The 26,498-nt window shown below is 41.5% G+C and overlaps 1 protein-coding gene across 2 annotated transcripts; it reads right to left on the bottom strand.

The window, feature by feature from the left end:
- Nucleotides 1-750: 750 nt before the first annotated feature.
- rag1 (recombination activating 1) lies at nucleotides 751-9,748 on the bottom strand. Of its 2 annotated transcripts, none has more exons than XM_072592649.1 (2): nucleotides 9,706-9,748; nucleotides 751-6,638 (listed from the first exon to the last, which is right to left on the bottom strand). In XM_072592649.1, exon 2 carries the CDS (start codon nucleotides 6,624-6,626, stop codon nucleotides 3,480-3,482), a length of 3,147 nt encoding a protein of 1,048 aa, XP_072448750.1. In that variant the 5' UTR covers nucleotides 6,627-6,638; nucleotides 9,706-9,748; the 3' UTR covers nucleotides 751-3,479. The 2 variants fall into 2 exon arrangements, with proteins under 2 accessions (XP_072448750.1, XP_072448749.1); XM_072592648.1 differs by having other exon boundaries at nucleotides 9,627-9,741.
- Nucleotides 9,749-26,498: the final 16,750 nt, after the last annotated feature.

The following is a 26,498-nucleotide window of genomic DNA, read 5'->3' as shown; positions in this document are numbered from 1 at the left end:
CACTATCACTGAGGCTGCTTGGTCATTGTCCCTGAGATTCGTCAACTCTTTATGAACCGTAAAACTTTGTTTATTTCCACCTATATATAGTACAAGCTACAGCTCTCGAGTGTAATGTCTAAGACCTCTCTCCTCACATGCTCATTCTAGACTGGTAACTTCTCTCTTAACGATATCAGGATCAGGTGCTCAGTTACAGCATGATTTAAATTAATCTTTTCACACCACACACGTGCCACACATGTGCTGTACCTGCACCAACTAATTACACCAGGCCCAGTTACACTAAATATTGAATATTATAATTCATCATAGATCAACAAAGAAACTTTGGGGCATTCGAGATCCTTCAGCCCCCTCCCTCACCATTACCTCCTTTCCCAAACACAGAGTGGTGTCACCTCGGTGTGTAGGATCCAGCTGGTTTCCATCCCTCGCAGATCCAGTGGATCTGCAGTGGGGTGCCTGAGAGGTGGCTTCTCACCAATATATTTAAATGAGGCCCAAACCTGAATTTCATCCGGGCATCCATTTGAACCAATGTGCCCACAGACTTCACCCCAGTTTTAAGTTGACGTCAACTTTCTCAATCAGAGAAATCAAATGTTGACCATCTCCTGACAATTTAGTCAATGAGTAAAAAAGAACAAACGTAATTGAACATTACCAGAAAACATTGTAGGTTACAAATTGTCCACAACAAAACTCTTCAAAGCTGTAAATCTTTATTTTTCGAAAAAGCTGAGCAACAGTTGACATTTACAATGAGTGTATATCCTAATATATCCTAATAAATTTGGCAGCTTAACATTTAGCACAAATTTTTTTACATCAAAACTTGCTACATATAAGGAAAATTATTCCAGAGATATAACAGATTGCAGTAAATTTCAATATTAGAACCCAATAGCATCCAAACCCTGTGAAACATTATAAGCACTACCATACAGAATTGAAAAATAAACAATTCTGCAAATATGACTTGAGTTCCATGATTAATCAAAAAAAGACAACAACCCATGCATTGAAATAAATTTAAGGAATAAATCTATTATAAAATGTATACCTTTCCAGTATCTATTAAAATAATTCAGGCATTTGACTCAATCCTGCAGTAATATGTGTAGCTGAGTTAACCAATTAAAATTTGCCTTGTTATAAATTTGGTGCATTGTTAATCATACCTTCCTTTGCCAGTCAACAGGCATAGCAACTTTTAACCTGCATCGCCTTATTTTGAAACTGTCCATGTTGTATCTTAAAGTTGAAAAATAAATAAGTCTGCCAAAGATTTAAAGACTGCTTAGTCCTTGAACCGAGTGCTATATGTTGCCAAGCCGATTTGAATCCCTGCAGAAAACTATTAGTAAAAAGTTAACTCAGCTCTCAATAACTAGAGACTTGTAACTATAGCAACAGGTATCATTTGTCATTTGTTAAAACCACAATTTGGTTCCAAGATGGCCGCAAACTAATATCTCAATTGAATAGATTTAATAGACATACGATAAAATGATGAAAGTAAATGCTTGTGTACATCCAATATCTTTTCTATCAATCAACAATACTAGCAGATCTCCCGTAAGGTTGCTCACACGTTAAAACATGACATCTCAATTATGACAATGGAGTGTCAAACTGTGATTACAATGACTTGTGATGCTTATCAGAAGTGAATGATGAACGCAATAAAATTAATGTATTATAAACACAGCTCATGTTGGCTCATTTTGGGGTTCAAACTCAGGTCCTTAAAGCAAGGAAAGAAATTAGCCGTCAGGCCTTATTGGAATAATGACAATAAATGCTCAATATTAGTCATATCCATATGCAACTGACATGATGAGAGGGATCAATTTCTTGACACCTGTATTGGCAGTGACCCTCAAAATCCCAGGAAAACAATTGGATCAAGTTATAGGGAGGAGGATGGTCTCCTATGGAGTTGGAATGCATTCTGCTGAATCCACTAGATGTATTTTTAAAAACAAACTTTTAACTGCATATCTTCAGTTGTCTGATAAACTGGCTATGAAAAAGTTTTGAACTAGGCAGAGATTAACCAATAAGTTTGCAATCAGATCCTTTATCAGACTTTAGGTCCATATCTTACACATTCAAGTAGAAATCCTGTGCCATACAAAAGAACGTCCTGTGCCATACAAAGGTAGCAGTGGGACTGATCTCTGAACAAATGTGTACTTTACATCTGATTTACACTCTAATAACTATGCAATGCAGGAATTTCTCATCGGTTTTATATGTAGTTCACACTCCCTAAAGTGTAACGCATGCTTCAAGTGGAACTTGCCAAATTTGTTGTGAATGCTTCCATTATTGCAGAGTAGAAAGTCTAACTCACGGTAGATCTGCTAGTGTTTGACATCAAGAAAGTTCCAAAGGGTGTGTTAGTTATATGTTAGGTGTCATAAAAGTCACCGACATAAATTCTTTTTTCTCAATTGTAAAATCTTTGAGGAGAAAATGTACATAAAGAGAAAACAAATTCACAATTCCCAACGTACAGAGAAATTCTGCTGTGAAGTAGAAATATCCTTTACCTAAAACACAAATGAAGCTGTTCAAATGAATAGTTGATCTGTTTAAAAGACAATTAACTACAAATTGACTAAGGATAGTCCAGAAATTACACCTCATCAGTTTAGCAGATATTCATAGTCATCCTATTCCACTGATCATGGTGAGGTAACAGTACATGCCTTACAATGTACAGGATCATCCTGCAGCGCTAATAAATGAGTCAATTTTAGGCCCAGTGTAATTAGTACCTATTCAGTAAACCAGATCAAATGAATTGATGGCACAGGAGTGCAGTAACTTATTTAAAACCTCTACTAAGGAAAAACAAATGCTGTGAAGTAAAGCCGTAATCATCCTACCGGCTAATCTAATTATCAAAACAACTTTCGACACAACTAAATTATTTCCACAACAAATCAGTAAATAGCTGAATAAGAATATAGAAAAACACAGAACTGATTGAACAGAACCAACGGAACTGAACATCACCATTTCCTCTCCAATAATAAGCCTGCCATTTATAATTTTGAGAACTGAACTCGATATTCAGAAAAGATGACCCGCTCTTTCACCTGAAAAAAATGGCATGTTGTCTAACATCTTGCCCATCTTTCCTTTCCATCTAAGCACCAAATGTAAGTAACATTGTTGCTTGCTGTGAATATCTCATAGGTTCCAAATATCATAGAAACATTCACCCACTTGTGAACATTACTTATTATGGCTTCGGTTGTCACATAGATTTATCAGCGAGCCTGTTTAACACTGCTTCCACCATAATCTTTCCAATAGTACAGCCACAGCTTTTTTTCCACCAATGCCAATAATGCATTCAAAGCTTGGCCATGGTAAGCCCAACTGTCCACCTTGTACAGACTGTTCACAGTCTCCTGTGGGCTAAAGATACAGAGAATCAACTTCTGCACCAATAAATCAGCCTAAAAATCAAATGAATTATCATTAGGTATTGTATCTTCTGCACTGATCAGTTCAGGTTCTACAGTTGCACGCTTGATGTCCTTTAACGTATTGTGTACTTCCATGAACCGTTGCAAATATTTTGAAGTGTACAGCCAGTGGTGCTTCAAAATGTCTTCCAATTCATAGCTTTTGGACTGCCTTGCATTCATTTTCCTGAAACGCCGGAAGAGTTTGTTGCCTGATTCATTGCCTTCACTCGCCCACGCACCTATAGAGCCATCTCTTTCAATGATCTCGGGGACATGAGCCAGTGTTTTGTGCAGGTAGTTGGTGATCTTCCCTTCGTATCTGTGCTTGAACTCTGTATGAAGCAGTTCTGCGAATCTCTGGGAATTGTAGCTGTACTGACAAAGAAGGTCAGGACACTCCCTGGCTGGAAACGTGGAACGCCACACTGGTTTCATCTGAAGATAAAGGTGCATGAGCTCCCTGAGGATTTGCCGCCTTTCTTCAGACGGAATCAGTTCACACACAGCCTCGACCGTCTCTTTAGTCATTAGCTTCCGCGCAAAATTTCCATTCAGCCTCATGACAGGCTTCAGATTCATCTTCTTCCTTAAGTGCTTGTCAAGCATCGCTTGCCACCGCTTCCTCTCCTCCTTGGAGGTGTTCGGATTTTTGTACAGCTCCCCGATCTCGTCCTGGAAGAGCTTGTAGAACTCGGTGGCGTTTCCAATGTCGCAGTGCAAGGCATCGATGGAGGGCTGAGTTTCGATGAATGGCTTTGCTGAAACCCCCTTCACCCGGTCACGCAACTCCTCCGCGGTTTCGCAGTACGGGTTGGAGCGCCAAATCTCATAGCGCACCAAGTTCTCTTCGTGGCTCCTTGTTATGGAATGAAAAACCAGGTTCTGGGAAGCCTCATATCGTGTGGAATCGCACAGCGTACAGACGAACATCGAGCCCGAGGCTTCGAGGCCTTCCATTTCCCGAACAAGCTTCTCATCATACCCTGTGCCCCTAAAGATAAATCGGAAGGATCTATGCAAGTCCCCAATCTCAAGGATCAAATCACTAGTCTTCATAGCTTCTCGCTCGGCGATTACTGGGCCCAGGATCGCTGTCAACGTTTCGTGGTCAGATTCGTCCGCCAACATCAGGGAAAGTGGTCGGCAGCACAGCTCAGAATTAGGCTTCAACTCCTCAAAAATGACCACTTTCTCATCGTTGTTATTCATCACACTTATGCTCATGATTGTAAAGGAAAACCTCACTGCCTTTTCTGGAACAGGAGGACCGCATCCGTGTTTCTCGCTGACGTCGCCCATTCCATCACAAGACTCCTTGATTACAACAGTAAACGGTCCACTCACAAACTCGTCTACGCTATGGCGTTTTAAACCTTCTAGAATATCGTCCTCGAGCTCCTTCACTGCTGCAGCTAGTGCCACATCATACCTAAACCGTCTTGAAATGGTTTCCATTGGATAATCATCGATACATTGTGTCCATCCACTCAGACCATCTATAATTCCCACTTCAGTGTTTGTCGAGACGTTTGCCAGAGGGGGCTGCCACTCAAATGAATAATAACCTGGCAACAGTATTTTTTCTGCATTTCGAAGAGCATGCAACGGCTGGAAGATCTGCTTCCCAGTTGTTGCTTTGACGGTCCTGTACATTTTATGATACTGACTGCAACTCAGAAATGTGTTCACTCTAATGGCAAGGCAGACTGCTGGCTTCAGTTCGGATCCTTTCCCCTGCATTACCGCTTCCAGCTCATCTGCTTGCCTGTGCTCATTGCCAGCTCTGAGTGCCAGAAGTAACAGAGTCAGGCAAACGGATTTTACGTCACCATCTTCCTCTTTGTCTGCGAAAGCCTTCACCTGAAGTTTCAGATCTCTCAGACGATGCTTTTGAGCTCTTCGGGTGAGAGAAAGCAAATGTAGTCTTGGACGACCTCCCTTGTTCACTGGTGAGTAAGCGTGCTTCATTCTTGTTTCTTTATGGTTTTGAGCATGATTCGAATATTCACCGAGTCTCACCTCCATTTCACAATCTGTTGCTGGACATTTGAGCACAAGTGAATTGAGAACATTTATGAATGATTTAACAGGGCTTAAGAGCTCTTTGGGACCGCAAGGAAATCTACAAACTGGGCAATACTTGCCTAGGACAGCAATGCATTTGAGGATACACGTTCTGCAGAACAGGTGCTTGCAAGGTGATTGCACAGGGTCAGCAAGTAAGTGCTCACAAACCTGACATGACACGGACTGGATAAAATTATTGGGATAATCAAGCACAAGGAGTTTTGAAGTTAGATGAAACTTCTTGCAGTTGACAATCTTTCTGGCCAATAACAAACTTGTGCTAGTCACCTGATCTTTTCTTTTAATGACTCTTGGTCTGACTGGAGCATCAGTTGTGACTTTGGGCTTCTTTGTGACTGGTGGACTTCGTTTCAGACCTTTTCGTTTGCGGGCCCCACTCAAAAAATTGCAAATGCTGCAAAGATTGGAATGTGGTTTCCACTCAACGATTGTACAGATCGGAAAGAATGCATCTTCATTCGTTGTATTGTTAATTGTCTGAATCACAATACGCCAACAGTTAAAGCAGAAGTGAGTGGGATATCTGGCTTCTGTATCTGTCTTGACATCAATCCTAAATGTGTTACGGATGAGTTCTGGCCAAAAACACTCGCCATATCCCATTTTCCTGAGCACCTCTTGGGTGACATCATCAACAGGACCATTTACTGGGTATTTCATATCATAACAATTGGTGTTAAAGGCAACTCCACAAATGCGACAGAGATTTTGCAATCGCAATATATGCTCTTCCAAAGATTTTGCTTTTATTTGGCTAAAGTCGCAGGACTTGTTTTTTGATGGTTCGCATTCTAAAAGCATTTGTTCCAGGGCCTTATCTTCAAAAGTTTTTTTGTCCAAAGGCAGTGTTTCTAACGGCATCATTCCCACTGGTTTGCTCTGTGGTAATGGGGAATGCCGAAGTTGGCCATGAACTGGTGTAACCGTCTCTGTCTCATAAAGCTTTTCCATTGAAACTATGACTTCCTTCTGGGTATTTTTGATGGGCCTGGTTTCTGCATATAAGAAGTCATCAGGTAACAGTCGTAAAGGCATCTTCATTTCCATAATGACTGGTATCTGACAGAAGTAAAGAAAAATGATTCTTGGTTAAAATAGGATGAGAGTTCAGCACCTTCAGATGCAAAACGGTTTTATGTTCAACACCAATTCACAGCACTCACATTTAAATTATGGAATATTCAGAAAACTGCATTTCTGTATAAAAATTGAGTTTCTGATCCAGTTCAATGAAGGACCATCATATCCAATATCAGGGGATTAACGTTAACCTAAAACCCTAATGGGAATTACAGTATGGGGAAAGCTGCTCATTTCAGTGAAGAGTATGATTGAGCAGGTGTAAGGAAGGCTATCTGCTTCTATTCCCATTGGGTCAGTTATGTTAAAGTTGCACCTTTAATGATTAAAAACATTTCCTTAACTAAGAAAGAAAAAACTTAGAAAACTATTCCCACATGATTTTTATTTTATTCATTTAAGATTCTCACTACAGATTGTACAGGCAGCGTGAAAATGCAACTTAGTAAAAGCACTGTTCAGCCAGACATGATGGTTATCTTCAAGCTTCATCACGCCTGAGAAAACAGGACAAACAGCTGAACAATTGAGACTTTGGTTTTCACTCTCGTAACTTAAGGACATGTTAAAATAATGTTAAACTGCAGCTTGCCTGACCACCTCCATGTACAAATACCTTCCTCCAGTGCTTTCTCTTCACAATGTTATCACCTGTCTTTGTATATACGTGATTGTTAGTGCATTGTTTCATTATTTTTATCAGCTTTACTAGGCAATAACTCCACTCACTTGTACTCAAGAAAACTTTGGAATTGATTCTCCTTCAATTTTAATCTAGTTAATTAAATTTATTTGAAGTGCAATTTAGCCACGTACTAAAAAATCAATAAAAATATTTACAGAAAGGAAGTTTAAAAAGAGGGGATCAAATCACATAGAAATACATAAGTGACAACAAGATAGCATATCTAACCAACCTGCATTTAATGGAAGATAACTAATTACAAGTAGTTTCAATCAATGTCCTCAGCTTAGAGTGCAAAGCAGACTTGCCTGAAATTAATCACATTATGGTGGTTCAGTGGTGAGTGGCATGGTGGCTCAGTGGTTAGCACTGCTGCCTCACAGTGCCAGGAACCTGGGTTCAATTCCAGCCACAGGCAGCTGTCTGTGTGGAGTTTGCACATTCTCCCTGTGTCTGCGTGGGCTTTCTCCGGGTGCTCTGGTTTCCTCCCACAGTCCAAAGATGTGCAGGTCAGGTGAATTGGCCATGCTAAATTGCCCCATGGTGTTAAGGTATTTGTCAGGGGTAAATGTACGGAAATGAATCTGGGTGCGTTACTCTTCGGAGGGTCGCTGTGCACTTGTTGGGCCAAAGGGCCTGTTTCCACACTGTAGGGAATCTAATCTAATCACTGTTACTTTTTAATTGCAGTTGATGGTCAGTTAGCTTAGTTGGTTGGATGACTAGTTAACAATACAGAGTGATATCAAAAGTACAGGTTCAATTTCAGTACTGGTTGAGGTTGCCATGAAGATTCCTCCTTCTCAATCACTCCCCTCATGATGACCCTCAGAATAAACTACCTCCACTTGTCCCTCTCTAATGAGACACAGTTCTCTGGGGCTATGGCAACTTTACTTCAAAGTAGACATGATGTGTTGGACTAGGACGGACAAAGTTAAAAATCACACAACACCACCAGATTATAGTCCAACAGGTTGACCTATCAGGTGATGAAGGAGCAGCGGTCCGAAAGCTAGTGCTTCCAAATAAATCTGTTGGACTAAACCTGGTGTTGCGTGATTTTTAACTTTACTTTAAAGTCTTTTCTCAGTGGGCAGTCAATGTCAATGATTCATTTCATAAAAGAGGCTCCTGTCAACTTAAGTATTTAACAAAAGACAGAAAGCCCAAGGTTTGTGAAAATAGGTTAGGGTGACTCAAGTCTTTAAGAACTATCTAAATCTGAAGATTCACCCTTTTTTTCATGATGAATCATACAAAGTATAATTTCGAGCAAGGAGAATTATGTATTATTAGTTATTTGTACAGTCCTCAAAATGAATATTTTGATACTTAATGCAATGCTGTACACAAGCTAGTTTTGTGTTATCTGGTATATATCAATTTTTACTGTGAATTTTTACCTCTTAAAAGTAGAGATAAGATTATACCTAAGGAAACACTTCCAAACTTTAATAACAGCCCTCAGTACAATGTCAGAACCCGCACAGATCCCAGTTTAGATTTTAATCAACTTATAGAGTGAGGAAGGCTACAAGATAATCCAGTTGCACCACCTAGCCCACGAAACCAGAACAGCACACATTAAGTTTTTAAAACATTTTTCATGGTATTTTCTACACATAACCAAATATTATATTTTGTAAGATAAGTCAGCAATGATAATGTTTGCAAGATGCACAACATGTTTGATATTTTCCAAACACCTATGCATGCCAGAATCTAAACTGCTAACAGAGAATATTGGTTTTCATTTAAAAATGTTTTTTTTAAACAACACATTCACAGCCTATTTCCAATCAGGTTTTACCTTTTAAAAGTTAATACACCAAAACTAAACAGATTTTATCAATGTTAACCACTAGAGTTTGAATTAGTTCCCATCATTTCATAGAAACTATCATTTCACTCGCTTTCCTAAGGTGTTTCCCACCAACTCTTCATACTTTTCTTAACGTTCTTTCTAACATAATGCAACTTCAATATTCTCTGATATCCAGTGAAATGGGTAAAAAAACAGCTGTCAATTAAGAAACTGAAAAACATTCTCTTTGATGCATATTTGTTTTATCAAATCCTAATTTAAAATACAAACATAACATGTATCTAAGTATAAAATAAATGGAACTGATCAAGTGCTGTCTCTTGCCCCTTTACCTTTTTACCTTTTAGCATATTTTATTCCACATAATAAATACAAGGTACATATGACATGACAAGAATCTTGTGTAATATTAAGCTGCATATCTTAGAATAAACTTAACAAAAACATAACTCACAATGCTCAGAATGCCTTTCCAAACTGAATTAAATTTGTCATTGTACAAGTATTGATAGCAGTGACAACCTCTCCATTACCTTTCTCTCACAGAATATGTTTTTCACAGAGGACTCCCATCTGTTTCATACCATGAAGTAAACTCTGAAATAACAGGAACTCTCTCTATCTCTTCTACCTCTGTGGCAGCTGATGTGGTGACCTGCCTCTTTACCATATCACTCCTAAACCAACAGTCTCACTTAACCACACTTCAAAACCTTTTATTGTGAGTGGATCCTTTTCTTTTCAGTATTAAATTAATTGATACTTTATGTAGCATTCTTGATTGTTATTTTGTGTTTTAATCTTATTGAGGTTGTTTTTTTTTCTTTCTAGTTTACTTTTTTATGCCTCATATACATAACATAAATATTAAAATCTCAACTGTTAATTTATCTTTATTGTTAGAATTTGTTGCTTCTGTTACTTAATGCCAATAGCTATCTTTGAATTAATTTCCATTCTATCACCTTTAAACTTTAGTCTCATTTACTAGAGTTCGCAATCTCCTTTTGTTGCAGACATGCAGAATACTGCCATCTTATGGATTGGTTCAGCTTTGCAATATTCATTGATCTATTTACAGTAAATCGCATTTGAACAATAAATGTCCACCTCCACCAAGCAATAAACGTGTTTTCAAATTGGTCTTTCTTGTAATTTTCACTGCAAAAGCTGCATAGCACAACATTTGGACACATGTAATAACAGGATTTGATCTAGATTGGAAAAAATATTGAAAATACAGACAGTGCACAATACTTTGAATACTCCATTAATTCTAAAGAATATAGGGGAGGAATTAAGTACCATCACCTTTAGTAGAGAAGTAGTATTAGACAAACTAATAGTTCTGATGGCTTGTATCCTAGGAATGTAAAGGAGGTAGCTACAGAGATAGTGGATGCATTGTTTGTAATTTTCAAAACACTTGCTGGATTTTGGAGAAGTACCAGAGGATTGTAAACCTGCCAATCTATCCAGAAAAATAGGAAGGAATAAAGCAGGTAAGTGTAGGCCCAATTAGGCTAACACCTATTGTTGGGAAGGTACTGGAATCAATTATTAAAGAATTAATAGCAGAACATTTGGACAGTCATAATTTAATCAAGGAGAGTCAGCATGGCTTCATGTCTAATTTCAATTATTTGAGGAGGTCTCAACCACAGTGGATAAAGGGAAACTAGTCGATGTGTTGTATTTAGAATTCCAGAAGGCATTCAATAAGGTACTTCACAAAAGATTAAGTCGTAAGGTAAGAACCCACAGTGCTGGAAGTTATTTATTGGCATGGATAGGGAATTGGTTATTGGCAATAAAGAGCGAGTGAGGAAAAGGGCTTCTTTTTCAGGATGGTGACAACAGGGGTTCAACAGGGATCAGTGCTAGGACCACAACTCTTTACAATATACAGAGGAACCTCGATTATCCAAATATCAATTATCCAAATTTTGGATTATCCGAAGAAGATCTCAAGGTCCCAATAGAAATATTCCATCAAAGAGGTGTTTCAACACTGATTGTGTCTTTTGTTTCCAAAGATTTAAAAAAAACTCAGCTTACTAAAATGCTGCCGAGAACAGTCCTGGACATCGATTGGAGTCCAGACACTGTCGCCAAATGAATGATGCATGCGCCCTCTCTCCTCCCACACTTTCCTTGGAGTTCTACACAGGGGTGTACGCTAACCACCACCCCCCTCCAGAGAATCTCTCCAACATTGTCCTGTACAGGGCAAAGGTGAAACCTGTCAAAACGTTGCAGTAAAAGATTGTGTGTGTGTATGTACGCTATTTTGAGACTCACTCCCCTAAAGGATGCAGCAGTCTTACTGTTGGTGTCCAGTCTGGCTTCCCTAGGGAGGCGGGGGTCGGGGGGTGAACGAGAGTCTCACGGGAGCTCACGGGTGCTGATGGGGGTGGGGCGGCTGGGTCAAATGGGTGTGGGGGCACAGACGGGGGTGCGGACAGTGAGTGGGGGCGGGCAGGGAGCAGTGTTGGATGGGGTTGGGGGGGCAGACGGGGGTTGGGGGGCAGACAGGGCCGGGGTTGGGGGCGGGGTCGAGGACTCGCATGCCTTATGCTGCTGCCTAGTCTCACTGTGTTAATCCCATTGAATTGATTGGGGGAGGGGATGTGGAAGGCTTCAGCAATGCTGCAGGTCCCTTACACACAAGTGTGTTTCTGCTCAGACACAAACCCTGAGACAGAGAGAGGGAGCAAGGCAGGCATAGCGAGGAAAAAGGAAACTTCAGAAGACTCCAAGCCCCAGAGGAAAAGCATTGAATCAATTAACCGAATAATCAATTATCTGAACAAAATATTGCCAGCCCATCTCATTTGGATAATTGAGGTTCCTATGCATATCAATGATTTGGAGGGAGGAAGTGAATGTATTGCAGCCAAACTTGCAGACAATACAAACATTAATGGAAAGGTTGTGAAAGGGGTACAAATAGTTTACAGGGAGATATCGAAAGGTCAAACAAGTGGGCAAAATGTTGGCAAATGAAGTATAAAGTGGGAAAATGTTAAGTTGTTCATTTTGGAAAGGAGAATTTTTTAAAAAGAATATTATTTATTATCCTGCAGTAAAACTGCAGAAAGTTGCATTACAAAGTGACTTGGAGGTACTTGTACATGAAATACAGGAAGCTAACACATTGGTGCAGCAGGTAATCAGGAAAGTTAATGAAATGTTGACCCTCATTTCAAGAGAGTTGGAGTATAATAGTAAGAAAGTCTAACTGTAACTGTACAAGGTGCTGGTGAGACCATATCTGTAGTACTGTGAGCAGTTTTGGTCCCTTTATTTAAGGAAAGATATCATTTCATTAAAGCAGTTCAGAAAAGGTTCACTCGGATGATCGGTGGTATGGAGTAATTATGTTATGAGAAAAGATTAAACTGTTGAGACTCCACTCACTCGAGTTTAGACCAATAAGAGATTATCTCATTGACACATATAACATTCTTAATCCCACCTGCCAGCACCTGGCCCATATCCCTCCAAACAGTTCCTGTTCATATATCCATCCAGTTGCCTTTTAAATGTTGCAATTGTACCAGCCGCCACCACTTTCCCAAAATGCAGCACCTTGCATTTATCTGAATTAAACTCCGTCTGCCACTTCTCAGCCCATTGGCCCATCTGATCAAGATCCTGTTGTAATCTGAGGTAACCTTCTTCGCTGTCCATTACACCTCCAATGTTGGTGTCATCTGCAAACATACTAACTGTGTATCTTATGCTTGCATCCAAATCATTTATATAAATGACAAAAAAGTAGAGGACCCAGCACCAATCCTTGTGGCACTCCACTGGTCACAGGCCTCCAGTCTGAAAAACAACCCTCCACCACCACCTTCTTCTACCTTTGAGCCAGTTCTGTATCCAAATGGCAGTTCTCCCTATGCTCCGTGAGATCTAACCTTGCTAACCAGTCTCCCATGCGAACCTTGTCGAACGGCATACTGAAGTCCATATAGATCACATCTACCGCTCTGCCTTCATCAATCCTCTTTGTTACTTCTTCAAAAAACTCAATCAAGTTTGTGAGACATGATTTCCCATGCACAAAGCCATTTGTACACACTTAACAAATTCCTCTCCATCTAAAACCTTAATACTATGGCAGTCCCAGTCTATGTTTGGAAAGTTAAAATCCCCTACCATATTATTACAGATAACTAAGATCTCCTTACAAATCTGTTTCTGAATTTCCCTCTGACTGCCAGGGGGTTCTATGATACAATCCCAATAAGGTGATCATCACTTTCTTACTTCTCAGTCCCACCCAAACAACTTCCCTGGATGTATTTCCAGGAATATCCTCCCTCAGTACAGCTGTAATGCTATCTCTTATGAAAAATGCCACTCCTGCTTCTCTCTTGTCTCCCTTTCTATCCTTCCTGTAGCATTTGTATCCTGGAACATTAAACTGCCAGTCCTGTCCATCCCTGAGCCACGTTTCTGTAATTACTATGATATCCCAGTCCCATGTTCCTAACCATGCCCTGAGTTCATCTGCCTTTCCTGTTAGGCCTCTTACATTGAAATAAATGCAGTTTATTTTATCAGTCCTACCTTGTTCTCTGCTTTGTTCCTGCCTGCCCTGACTGTTTGACCCGCCTTTGTTCAATCAGGCAGGTTTAATACATTTGTTTCAACTTTAATTCAGCCCTTCATTCCTCATTTATACTACAAGGGTACCTTTAAGGCAAAACAGTTTGTCTTTACACCAAAGTAAAACTGTAAAAACTAAAATCTGAATACACTGCACACTTTCAAACTCACTAATGCAAACTAAAACACAGTTTAGAACTTGCACTTGACTTCATAGAAAGACAAGTATGTATCTATTGGGCAAGTCGAGTAACTATAAGTCTGAAGCAAAATAAATTTGCTGACAAAATAAATAGACACAAATCAAATTATTTGAAACCATCATTTCTGCCCAGCTTGCAACAATATTACATTACTGTTAAAAATACAAGAAATATTCTGTAAGTATCACCTCGCTTGAGTAATGTGGTCCATTCCATTATAAACAGTCAAGAATAACCGTTCTACCTGGTGGTATCATAATTATGACACCAAATGCTTTGCTGTTCTTCTGTATGCTAACAGGTCAGCTTCCAGCACTTATATTGATGTTTATTTTCATTAGAAAAAGGTTATGACAGGGTGGAGGGAAACATGAGTGATTAAATTACGCAGGCACTTTACAAAACAGCGAGAGGTGCCTCTGAACAAGAACAAGAAGCAGGGAATGAGATGTGATCTGAACAAAGTACAAACTAAATGAGATCTCCATAACAGATTAATCTACCAAGTGATTGGAGTCACCTTCGAATCATTTACCAGAAAGTAAGGAACACGGATCTGGAAGAAAATGAAGGTGAGACTCAAACTTTCGTTCAGACCAAGAAGCTGAGATATTCAGTAGCATCAATAGTATTGTTTAGGCTTTACTCTTTCCTATTTTTAAATAATAAAACCAAGTGTTTAATTATTCATTTAGTTAATTTCATTTTTCTATTTGAACTTATTTCTTTTGCTTCCCTTTCATGTCTTCCCTTCATGTCAGTGGTGGGAAAGATGCTGGAGTCAATTATAAAAGATGAAATTACGACTCATTTGGATAGCAGTAACAGGGTAGGTCAGAGTCAGCATAGATTTGTGAAGGGGAAAATGTGCTTGACTAATCCTCTAGAATTTTCTGAGAATGTAACTCTGAAGATGGTCAAGGGAGATCCAGTGGATGTAGTGTACCTGGACTTTCAGAAAGCCTTTGATAAAGTCCCACACAGGAGATTAGTGAGCAAAATTAGTGCACATGATATTGGTAGCAAAATATTGACTTGGATTGAAAATTAGCTGGCTGACAGGAAGCAAATAGTAGTGATAAACGGGTCCCTTTTGGAATGGCAGGCGGTGACCAGTGGGGTACCACAAGGTTTGGTGCTGGAACCACAGCTGTTTACAGTGTACATTAATGATATAGAGGAAGGCATTAAAAGTAATATTAACAAATGTGCTGATAACACAAAGCTGGTTGGCAGGGTGAAACGTGAGGAGGATGTTATAAGAATACAGGGTGACTTGGTCAGGCTAGGTGAGTGGACAGATGCATGGCAGATGCAGTTTAATGTGGATAAATGTGTGGTTATCCTCTTTGGTAGAAAAAACAGGAAGGCAAATTACTATCTAAATGATGTCAAGTTAGGTAAAGGGGAAGTACGAGATCTAGGTGTTCTTGCACATTAGTCATAGAGTCATAGAGTCATAGGGATGTACGGCATGGAAACAGATCCTTGGGTCCAACCCGTCCATGCCGACCAGATATCCCAACCCAATCTAGTCCCACCTGCCAGCACCCAGCCCATATCCCTCAGAACCCTTCCCATTCATATACCCATCCAAATGCCTCTTAAATGTTGCAATTGTACCAGTCTCCACTACTTCGTCTGGCAGCTCATCCATACATGTAGCAGCCTCTGCGTGAAAAAGTCACTGAAAGCAAGCAGCTGAAGATGTGTTGCTGGAAAAGCACAGCAGGTTAGGCAGCATCCAAGGAACAGGAGAATCGACGTTTCGGGCATAAGCCCTTCTTCAGGAGAAAGGGCTTATGCCCGAAACGTCGATTCTCCTGTTCCTTGGATGCTGCCTGACCTGCTGCGCTTTTCCAGCAACACATTTTCAGCTCTGATCTCCAGCATCTGCAGTCCTCACTTTCTCCACTGAAAGCAAGCATCCAGGTACAGTAGGCAGTGAAGAAAGCTAATGACATGCTGGCCTTCATAACAAGAGGAATTGAGTATAGGAGCAAAGAGGTCCTTCTGCAGCTGTACAGGGCCCTGGTGAGACCGCACCTGTCGTATTGTGTGCAGTTTTGGTCTCCAAATTTGAGGAAGGACATTCTGGCTATTGAGGGAGTACAGCATAGGTTCATGAGGTCAATTCCCAGAATGGCTGGACTATCATATGTTGAAAGATTGGAGCAATTGGGCTTGTACACACTTGAGTTTAGAAGGATGAGAGGGGATCTGGTTGAGACATATAAGATTATTAAAGGATTGGACACTCTGGAGGCAAGAAACATATTTCCGCTGATGGGTGAGTCCAGAACTAGAGGACCCAGTTTAGAAATAAGGGGTAGGCCATTTAGAACAGAGTCGAGGAGAAATATCTTCACCCAGAAGTCTCTGGATACCTTCAAGAAAGAGATGGATAGAGGTCTTAAGGATAATGGAATCAAGGATTATTGGGATAAGGCAGGAACAGGATACTGATTGTGGATGATCAGCCATGAATGGTGGTGCTGGCTCAAAGGGCCAAATGGCCAACTCCTTGCATGTATTGTCTATTGTCTATTGTCTTCGAGCAGGAAACACTGGGAATCACTTTAAGAAAAGGGTGAAACAGGGTTTTGTGCCAGTGCTGGTGACACCTATTTAAGAGTATGGTTTTTGGTATACTAAATTGTGATAATCAGACTTCAAACTTACCTGGAGATGTAAAAATAGACAATTGCAATATGATAGAATTATTCATAAAGATGGAGAGTGACTTAGTTGATTCTGAGACTAGGCCCTGAATCCAAATAAAGAAAACTATGATGGTATAAGGCACGTGGCTATAAGAAATTGGGAAATGTTACTCAAACGAATGACAGAGGATAGGTAATGGCAAATCATTAAAGTGCACATTGCAACAATTGCTCATTCCTGCTTGGCACAAAAATGAAATGGGAAAGTTGGCCCAACCATGGCTAACCAGGGAAATTATAGCTAACATTAGATCCAAGAAATGAGCATCCAAATTAGTCTAAAAAGCAGCAGATCTGAACACTGGGAGCCATTTAGATTTCAGCAAAGGGAGCAAAGAGATTGATTAAGATGTGGAAAATAGAATACAAGTGAACATACAAATTGATTGCAAAAGCTTCTATAGGTATGTAAATAGAAAAAGATTCGTGAAAACAAATGTAGGTCCTTTACAGTCAGAAACAGAGGAACTTGTAATGGAAAACAAAAATATTGTAGGCCAATCTATGTTTTAGTTCTGGTTCACAAAGGAAGACACAAATATCCCAAAAATGTTAGTGAACACAGTATCTAATGAGAGGGAGGAACTGAAGGACTCAACATTGTGAGGGAAATGGTATTGGGAAAATTGATGGAATTAAAGACCAATAAATCCCCAGGGCCCGATAATCTACATCCCAGAGTTAGTAAGGAAATGGCCCGAAAAATAATGAATACACTGGTGGTCATCTTTCAAAAGTCTAGAACAGTTTCTATGGATTGGAAAGTAGCAAAGTAACATCACTATTTCGAAAAGGAGGTTGGGAAGAAACAACAAATTATAGAAAGTTTGCCTACATTGGTAATAAGGAAAATGCAAGAGTTTATTATATTATATTTAATAGGAGAACACTTGGAAAACAGTGACAAGATCAGAGAGTCAGCATGGATTTGCAAAAGGGAAATTATGCTTGATAAATCTACTGGAGGTTTTTGAGAATGCAATGAGTAGAATTGATAAGGGGAGCCTTAGTTTACTTGTGACTTTCAAATGGCTTTCGATAAGATCACATGAAAGAGATCAACATGTAAAATTAAAGCACATTGGATTGAGAACTGGTTAGCTGACAGGAAACAAAGAGTCAGCATAAATGCATCTTTTTCTGAATGGCAGGTAGTGATTAGGGAGTCTGGCAGGGATCGGTGCTTGACTACAGTGATTCACTACCATATATCTTAACAATTTAGTTGATGGAAGTAAACGTAATATCTCCAAGTTTGTAAATACTACAGAGGAGGGTGCAGAGGTGCCTCATTTTGATGTGTTCAGGTAGAATGAGTGGACAAATGCATGGCAAATGAAGTATAATATGAATAAATGTAAAGTTATCCACTTTATTAGCTACAACAAGAAGGGGAATTATGATCCGAAAGGCAATAGATTGGAAAAGGGGGAGATGCAATGAGACCTAGGTGTCCTCATACACCAGTTGCTGAAAGTAAGCAAGGAGATGCAGCAAGGTGAGGTGAAGAAGACAAACTGTATGTTGGCCTCATAGCAAGAGGAATTGTGCACAGGAGCAGGGATACCTTGTCACAATTGCACAGGGCCTTGATGAGATCACACTTGGGGTAATCTGTACAATTTTGGTCTCCCTAACTGAGGAAGCAGTTCTAGCTATAGAGGGAGTGCAGTGAAGATTTACCAAATTGATTCCAAGGATGACAGGATTGACATAAGAAGAGAGGCTGAATTATAGAGTCATGGAGTCATAGAGATGGACAGCACGGAAACAGACACTTCAGTCCAACCCGTCCATGCCAACTGATAGCTCAACCTAATCTAGTTCCACCTGCCAGCACCCGGCCCACATCCCTCCAAACCCTTCCTATTCATGTACCCATCCAGATACATTTTAAACGTTGTAATTATACCAGTCTCCATCACTTCCTGTAGCAGTGCATTCCATACACGCACCACCTTCTGCGTGAAAAAGTTATTCCTTCGGTCCCTTTTAAATCTTTCCCCTCTCACCCTAAACTTATGCCCTCGCGTTCGGGACTCCCCCATCCCAGGGAAAAGATCTTGTCTATTTACCCTATCCATGCCTATCATGACTTTATAAACCTCTGTAAGGTCATCCCTCAGCCTCTGATGCTCCAGGGAAAACAGCCCCAGCCTATTCAACCTCTCCCTTTAGCTCAAATCCTCTAACCTTGGCAACATCCTTGTAAATCTTTTCTGAACCCTTTCAAGTTTCACAATATCCTTCTGATAGGAGGAAGACCAGAAATGCACGCAATGTTACAAAGTGGTCTAACCAATGCCCTGTGCAGCTGCAACATAATCTCCCAACTCCTATACTCAATGCTCCGACAAATAAAGGAAAGTATACTGGATGCCTTCTTCACTATCCTACCTACTTGAAACTCCAATTTCAAGGAACTCTGAACCTGCACTCCAAGGTCTCTTTGTTCAGCAAAGTGTCCCTAGGATCTTACCATTAAGTGTATAAGCCCTCCCATGATTTGTCTTTCCAGAACACAGCATCTCACATTTATCTAAATTAAACTCCATCTGCCACTCCTAAGCCCATTGGCCCGTCTGATCAAAATCCTGTTGTATTCAAAGGTAACCTTTTTTGCTACACTCCTAATTTTGGTGTCAGCTGCAATTCCTAACTATAACTTCTTTATTCACATCCAAATCATTTCTAGAAATGACAAAATCAGTAGACCCAGCACCGATCCTTGTGGCACATTGCTGGACACAGGCCTCCAGTCTGCAAAGCAACCCTCCACCACCACCCTCTGTCTTCTACCTTCGAGCCAGTTCTGTATCCAAATGGCTAGTTCTCCCTCTATTCCATGTGACCTAACCTTGCCAACTAGTCTACAATGAGGAACGTTGTCACATGCCTTACTGAAGTCCATATAGATCTCTCCACTGCTCTGCCTCCAACATCTCTTTGTTAGTTCTTCAAAAAACTCAATCAAGTCAGTGAGATATGATTTCCCATGAGCAAAGACACGTTGACTATCCCTAATCAGTCCTTGTCTATCCAAATACATGTAAATCCTGTCCCTCTGTATTCCCTTCAACAACTTGCCTACCATCAATGTCAGGCTCACCAGTCTATAGTTCCCTGGCTTTTCCTTACCACTTTTCTTAAATAGTCGCACCATGTTGGACAATCTCCAATCTTCCAGCACCTCACCTGTGACTATCGATGATATAAATATCTCAGCAAGGGGCTCAGCAAACACTTCCCTAGCTTTGGTTAGGACTTTTAAAAAATTGAGGGTGGATATCATAGAAATCTTAAAAAATTCTAACAGACCGAAACAGGGTAAATGCAGAAAGGATATTGCCCATGACTAGTGAGTCCTGAATCAGGGGTCACAGGCTGAGGATACAGGGTAGACCATTTAGTGCTGGGGTGAAGAGAAATTTCATCAGGAAGTGGTGACCAAAACATTGAACGTCAACTAATTGTGCCAAATGACCTATATCTATATGCACAATCATAGAGAAACACGAATTGCCATAGATGGATGTAATTTAGGAATTGTAAACTCTTGTGTATATACTCCACAGAACATTCATAATGCAATTTATGTCATTATTAAATTCCTTTTCAATTATCAGTTTGTTGATTAAGTTAACCACCTAATGCTGATACCTTCCTATGATAAAAGAAAAGATTGAGTTTTGAATAATCATCACAATTACCTCATTGAGCTGTGTACTGAACAGTGTGGCATGTTATCTGATGGTGCTGCTCACTCATGCTAGCACAACTCCTAATCTTTAATCACTTAGGGAAATGGTTAACTAGGAAATAGATATTTTTACTTCTAACTTTATAAGTTATTCCACAAGATTGTCAGATTCAAAATGCATGTAATGCCTTTCATAAGTATTAGCATCTAAAATCATCATTATTAATAATAATTAAACATCTATTTAATGTTACACTTACAGTAATAGGAACTATTAGAGAGATTGATACATTACAGTTCTCCAGTTGGAGGTGATCGCTTGACCATGTCTATTTGAATTCCAAAGATTTAAAATAAATCTCCATTATAATAACATTCTACCACGCTAAATGTTGAGAATCCACATGTTTCAAAGTGTCATGGAGTCCCTATATTGTGGAAACAGGCCATTAGGCCCAACAAGTCCACAACGACCCTCCAAACAGTGTCCCACCCAGAGCCATTCTCCTACCCTATTCCTTTACATTACTCCTGACTAATGCACCTAATCTACACAACCCTAAACAGAGGAGACAGAGAGGAGCAGCCTGGACATGCTTCTTTGGGTCCAGCAGCTTTTTCCCCAACTACTGCTAAAAACAAAACAAAACCAGAGAAAGCTGAACTGGAAGAACTGTCCAATCTCCTTTCATTGTACAAGTGTTGGTTTTTAAAAACTCGAAAACCTTCTACCTGAGATAGTATCTGTTAGCTATTATCAAATTGGCCTTAAAATGTTTCGACCCAAGACTTTTTGGAGTCGTTTATGACCTCTCCGAAAAAAAAAGACAAGAACTGATAACCTTGTTAAAGGAGCAGCTTCGTCATAATTTACTGCAGGTTTAATCAACTTGGTACAGTCCTTAAGTAATTCAGATAATTTGATAATTGGGATCAACATACATAGAAATATGTAAAAGTAACAGAAAATGTATGAATTTTAGAAATTATTATGAGAAGTGAAGATATGATATGACAGAGCGAAGACCAGGTTAAAGTCGACAGATCCCTGATAAGTTGCTAGATCCCACCTGTCTCTCAAAACCCATTTCCTTCCAGACAGCAATCAAGCTCTTTGAATCTCAAACTTCCTCCTGAACAATGTCAGGAATTGTGGATGCCCAGTTACACATGGAAGCATCTGTGGTTTATGAGCCTGCTTGGAACAGAGGAATTAATTGTAGCATTTAATCTTAATCTGTCATAACTTGAGTATTGGGAAAAAGAAAAATGCTTTGTCAAAACTTTTCGATTTGCACTCATGAGGACATTTTATGAGAATATAAATTCAAGGAGAAACCCCAGCACTGACTCTGCATTTCAGGAAAGTGCTGACTGGTTGGCAAGTAAACTGTGATTGGTAGAAGCATTGCTGTAGAGAATTCACCCATTAATGTTGATTGACAGTTCATTGCCACGCTTTGTTAAGTTTTAAATCAGGTTGACTGTGATCAGTCAGGTCATTGCCCTGGGAAATGAACCTGCAAATAGCTGTCACCTATTTTGTTGAGTTGAACAGGTGCTGTTTGTGTTCATGTTCTTTACTGTCTGCACAGGCCAGGACCCTATGTAGTGAAGCAGCCTGCAGAAAATTTGAGTGGTCTATACTGCAAGCAACTAACCAACTTAATTTAGTTGTCAGCATGACTTCTCGCCCATTCAGGATTATCCACCAAATGATTTTTTTTATATTTCAAAATATACTTTATTCATGTAAATAAATCTTTGGTACTTGTACAATTTTCCATGTCGTTCATAGTTATATACATTGCATGTCTTAACATTACAAAGAACAAATTGAATTAATCGAATTCACAGTTATCCTATTAACAGTTGCCTTTATTAACTATCCAGTCTCTTGGTATTTGGCTGTGGCTTCAGCGGAACCCACCTACTGAGTGGGTGCCCTGCAAATGAAACTTCTTTAACCCCCAGTTTATGGGGTTACCATTGTCCATATGACTGTCCTGTCTCTGGGGTGGCTGTCTACATCCCCAAGGTAAGCACGAACTGCTGGACCTTCGCTGGGCTGAGGTAGCTATCCAGCTCCTCACTGGGGTCATTTACCCGCTCTGGTGTCATTGAGCCAGGGCAAGGGTCCTCAATGTCCAGTTCTGTGTCTGAAAATGGGACTGTCAGAGGATCACAACTCTCGGTTGCCTGTAGTTGTGGGGCAGTGGGTACCCCCTGGTTCTCACTGGGTGGAGGGTGGACTTCGGGGGGTCCGTTGTTTCCTGGTTGGGAGGAAATGCCCTCCTCTTTACCGACGGCGCTCTGTCTCTTCTTCTGGTGGTGATGGCCTTCTGTGCATCCATCTTCCCCCTCCGAAGAGCTGGCTGTTCCTCCCTCGTGCAGCTGTCTTTTCCCCCTTTGCTGGGAGGCTTTGGGGGCCTGGCAAGATTTCCTCTTCCTGTTTTTAACAGGTATCCACTCCTCTGCCTGCTTGATTACCTCCTCCTCCATTTCTTCCATCTGCCCGGCTAGAGCTAGGATCGGCTGCTGTGTCTCTCCGTTGGCTGCCGCCTCCTCCACTCCAGCCTGTTCTTTCTGGGTGCCACCAGACTCCGTTTCCTTGCTCTCCAGGTGGGCCTTACTGGTCTTTGGGGGTCCATGGCTCACATTGCCACCTCCAGCCATCTGTGCGTAAGTGGGGCCCCCACGTCTTGGGCAGGTCTTATACCTGGCAGGGGAGATACCATGATCACCAAGGTGGTTCTCCCAGGACGAGGTTAGGATCAAAGTATCTGTTCTTATCAGAACAGGTTGCGAGTCAACAGAGCTAGTGAAGAGATCATCACTGGATTGTGATTGGTCGTTGGAGGATCGTTTGGTTGTGCTGACCTGCTCTTGGTGGATCTTCATGCTGGCTTCGGCCTAACGCCAATTCAGGGACCAGCCAACCTCAGAGCTATGGCCTCAACAGCTGCCCACAGCCCTGGGCAGGGTGTTCGAAACACAGTCAGGGTGACTGTGAAGAAGATTGAGGATCATACACCACTCGACTGCACCTTGTGTATTAAGAAGGTAGTGTTGGGATGCTGTGGATGTTTACTGCCTGCAGGATTTCCCTGGGGCAGGCTACTTTGATGTGGCCTTCAGAAGTGTGAAGCAGTGCGAACAGCTCTTGAAGGAGAAGGAAGGGGAGCAGCTGTTTTCCATCTTGTCGGCGACCCCATTGTGTGTGCTTCCTGCACAGAGGAATCGGGTTGTTACAATCCATATGTACAACCCTTACGTTCCAGCGGCTGATGTCCTGACCTTCCTGGGAAGGTATGTCCAAGTTGAGGGAGAAGCCACTGATGTGATCGACCGCTTTGGGATCTGGACCAGTAAGCGGCAGGTCAGGGTAACTCTGAGGGCCGATGATAGTGGGAACATCCTCCACCCACCCTCGTGCTTTGCAATTGGAGGGAGCAGAGGCTACCTGACATATGCAGGGCAGCCAAAAGTGTGCCGAACCTGCGGGAAGTCGGGACACGTGGCGGCGGATTGCAAAGTGACCATCTGCAGGAACTGCAAACAGGAGGGTCAACACGGCGCTGCTCGGGACGAACCTCGACAAGCACCACTGCATTCCTCTCCAGACTTCCTCTGCATAGGCACATTCCAGAAGGAGGTGTGTGACAGTCTCGTCCCCCCCGCAGCCACTTCGAGGGCAGCGTGCGGTGCGGCAGAGAGTCCGGGTGTGCATAAAGGATCTCACAGGCAGAGCCCTTCTCACCACCAGCCAAGCCACGTCTTGGTGCTTGTTGGAAAGTTCTGGCGATGAGGCATTCTGCAAAATGGCTTTGATAGTCTGCTCAGGGAACCGCTCGACAGGATCCGCCCTCTCCTTTTCCCGAAGGGTCGCAAGGACGCTACGTGCTGACCACTTCCTGATGGACTTGTAGTCGAAGGTGTTTTTCCTCATAAATTTCTCCACGAAGGACAGGTGATACGGAACGGTCCAACTACTCGGAGCGTTCCGCAGCAGCGAGGCCAGGCCCATCCTTCGCAACACCGGGGACAGGTAGAACCTCAGTACGTAGTGACACTTGGTGTTTGCGTACCGGGGATCCACGCACAGCTTGATGCAGCCACACACAAAGGTGGCCATCAGGGTGAGGGTGGCATTGGGTGTGTTTTTCCCCCATTGCACCGGTCTTTGTACATAGAGTCTCTTCGGACCCGGTCCATCTTTGATCTCCAAATGAATTGGAAGATGGCCCGGGTGACTGCGGCGGCACAGGTCCTGGGGATAGGCCAGACCTGTGCCACATATAGCAATACTGAGAGTACCTCACACCTGATGACCAGGTTTTTTCCCGCGATGGAGAGCGACCGTTGCCCCCATCTGCCTAGTTTCTGTCTCATCTTCCTGGTCCGCTCCTCCCAGGTCTTGGCGCACGCCCCAGCCCCCCGAACCAAATACCCAGCACCTTCAGGTGGTCAGTCCTGACGGTGAAGGGGATAGAGGATTGGTCGGCCCAGTTCCCGAAGAGCATGGCCTCGCTCTTGCCTCGGTTTACCTTGGCCCCCGAAGCCCGTTCGAACTGGTCACAGATGCACACGAGTCTGTGCACGGACAGCGGATCCAAGCAGAAAACAGCGACGTCATCCATGTACAGGAAGGCCTTAACCTGCAGGCCCCCGCTGCCAGGAATAGTCACCCCTCTCAGGCTCGCATCCTTCCTGATGGATTCGGCAAATGGCTCTATGCAACACACAAACAAGGCGGGTGAGAGGGGGCATCCCTGCCTGACTCCAGATCTTGCAGGGAAGCTATCTGATTCCCACCCATTGATTGAGACTGCACTGACAATGTTGGTGTAGAGCAGTCTGATCCAATTTCCGATTCCCTCCCCAAAGCCCATTTTGGAGAGGACATCCCTCATATATGTATGCGATATCCTGTCAAAGGCTTTCTCCTGGTCCAGGCTGATGAGGCAGGTGTCCACTCCCCTGTCCTGCACGTAGGCGATCGTATCCCTGAGGAGTGCGAGACTCTCAGAGATCTTCCTGCCCGGTACAGCACAGGTTTAGTCCGGGTGGATTATCCACCAAATGATACCCAATTACAGAATCACATCTAATGTTAAACACTGTGTCACAAGTTTTACAATGGGCAGGTTACATATGGTCAGTACCTTGCTTGGTGCAAGCAACCAAATAGACATGCTGTTTGATATAATTTCTCACTTAAAATATCTGGCATTGAAATTCATATCGCACATCACTCACTATGTGATAGGCAGAACATCTTTTTGCCCTGATGGCATGTAAGGAAATTCTTACATCTAACTACAGATTCAAATAGAGCAAATGTAACATCTGCATATTGGAACAATTGAGAGTTTAAGAAGTTGCGTCATTCCATTGAAAAGACTTTTCTCATAAAACCCAACAGAGATATTTGTGAGCACTGGACCTAATGGGGATCCTGTGGCAATGCCAGTTATTTGAGCATTCATGGTGTTGTTGGAACTAAACTGTGAACGTTGCTAATTTTATGAATTCAACAAATACTGATGCACACAATGATGATGGGTCACCATGAGATAGTACAAATGTCTATGGCACCTTTGTATGGTATACTGGTGAATTGGCTAACAATGTTCAATTAAGCACAAAGGACCACTGCACTGCTATCAATATACATGTCCTGTATGGTCATCATAAACTGAAGGAATGAAGTCATTGATAAGATGGGCAAAGTTAAAAATCACACAACACCAGGTTATAGTCCAATAGGTTTAGTTGGAAGTACAAGCTTTCAGAACGCTGCTCCTTCATCAGGTAACTAGTGGAGCAGGATCATAGGACACAGAATTTATAGTAAAAGATCATAGTGTCATAAAACTGATGCAATGTATTGAACAAACCAAGATTGCTGTTAAGTCTTTAATCACTTCGAATGGATTGCAGGTTTCAAATCATTTATATATAAATTCCCTAACTTCTTTCAAGTCACAATCGCAAGATAACAGGGTCTTATAAAACAAAAGTGACATCTCAGCTCAGACAATGCATTAAAGGTGGGAGGTTAGAGTCTGTTTGTATCC

The sequence above is a fragment of the Chiloscyllium punctatum genome, chromosome 22 (genome assembly GCF_047496795.1).
Source record: "Chiloscyllium punctatum isolate Juve2018m chromosome 22, sChiPun1.3, whole genome shotgun sequence".
Lineage (NCBI taxonomy): Eukaryota > Metazoa > Chordata > Chondrichthyes > Orectolobiformes > Hemiscylliidae > Chiloscyllium > Chiloscyllium punctatum.
Note: the sequence above shows the minus strand (reverse complement) of the source record. Positions and strands in the feature narration are given on the sequence as shown.

Bases quoted from the DNA above. Each gene is read 5' to 3' on its own strand.
- rag1 (XM_072592649.1), bottom strand. From the start codon at position 6,626: ATGGAAATGAAGATGCCTTTACGACTGTTACCTGATGACTTCTTATAT.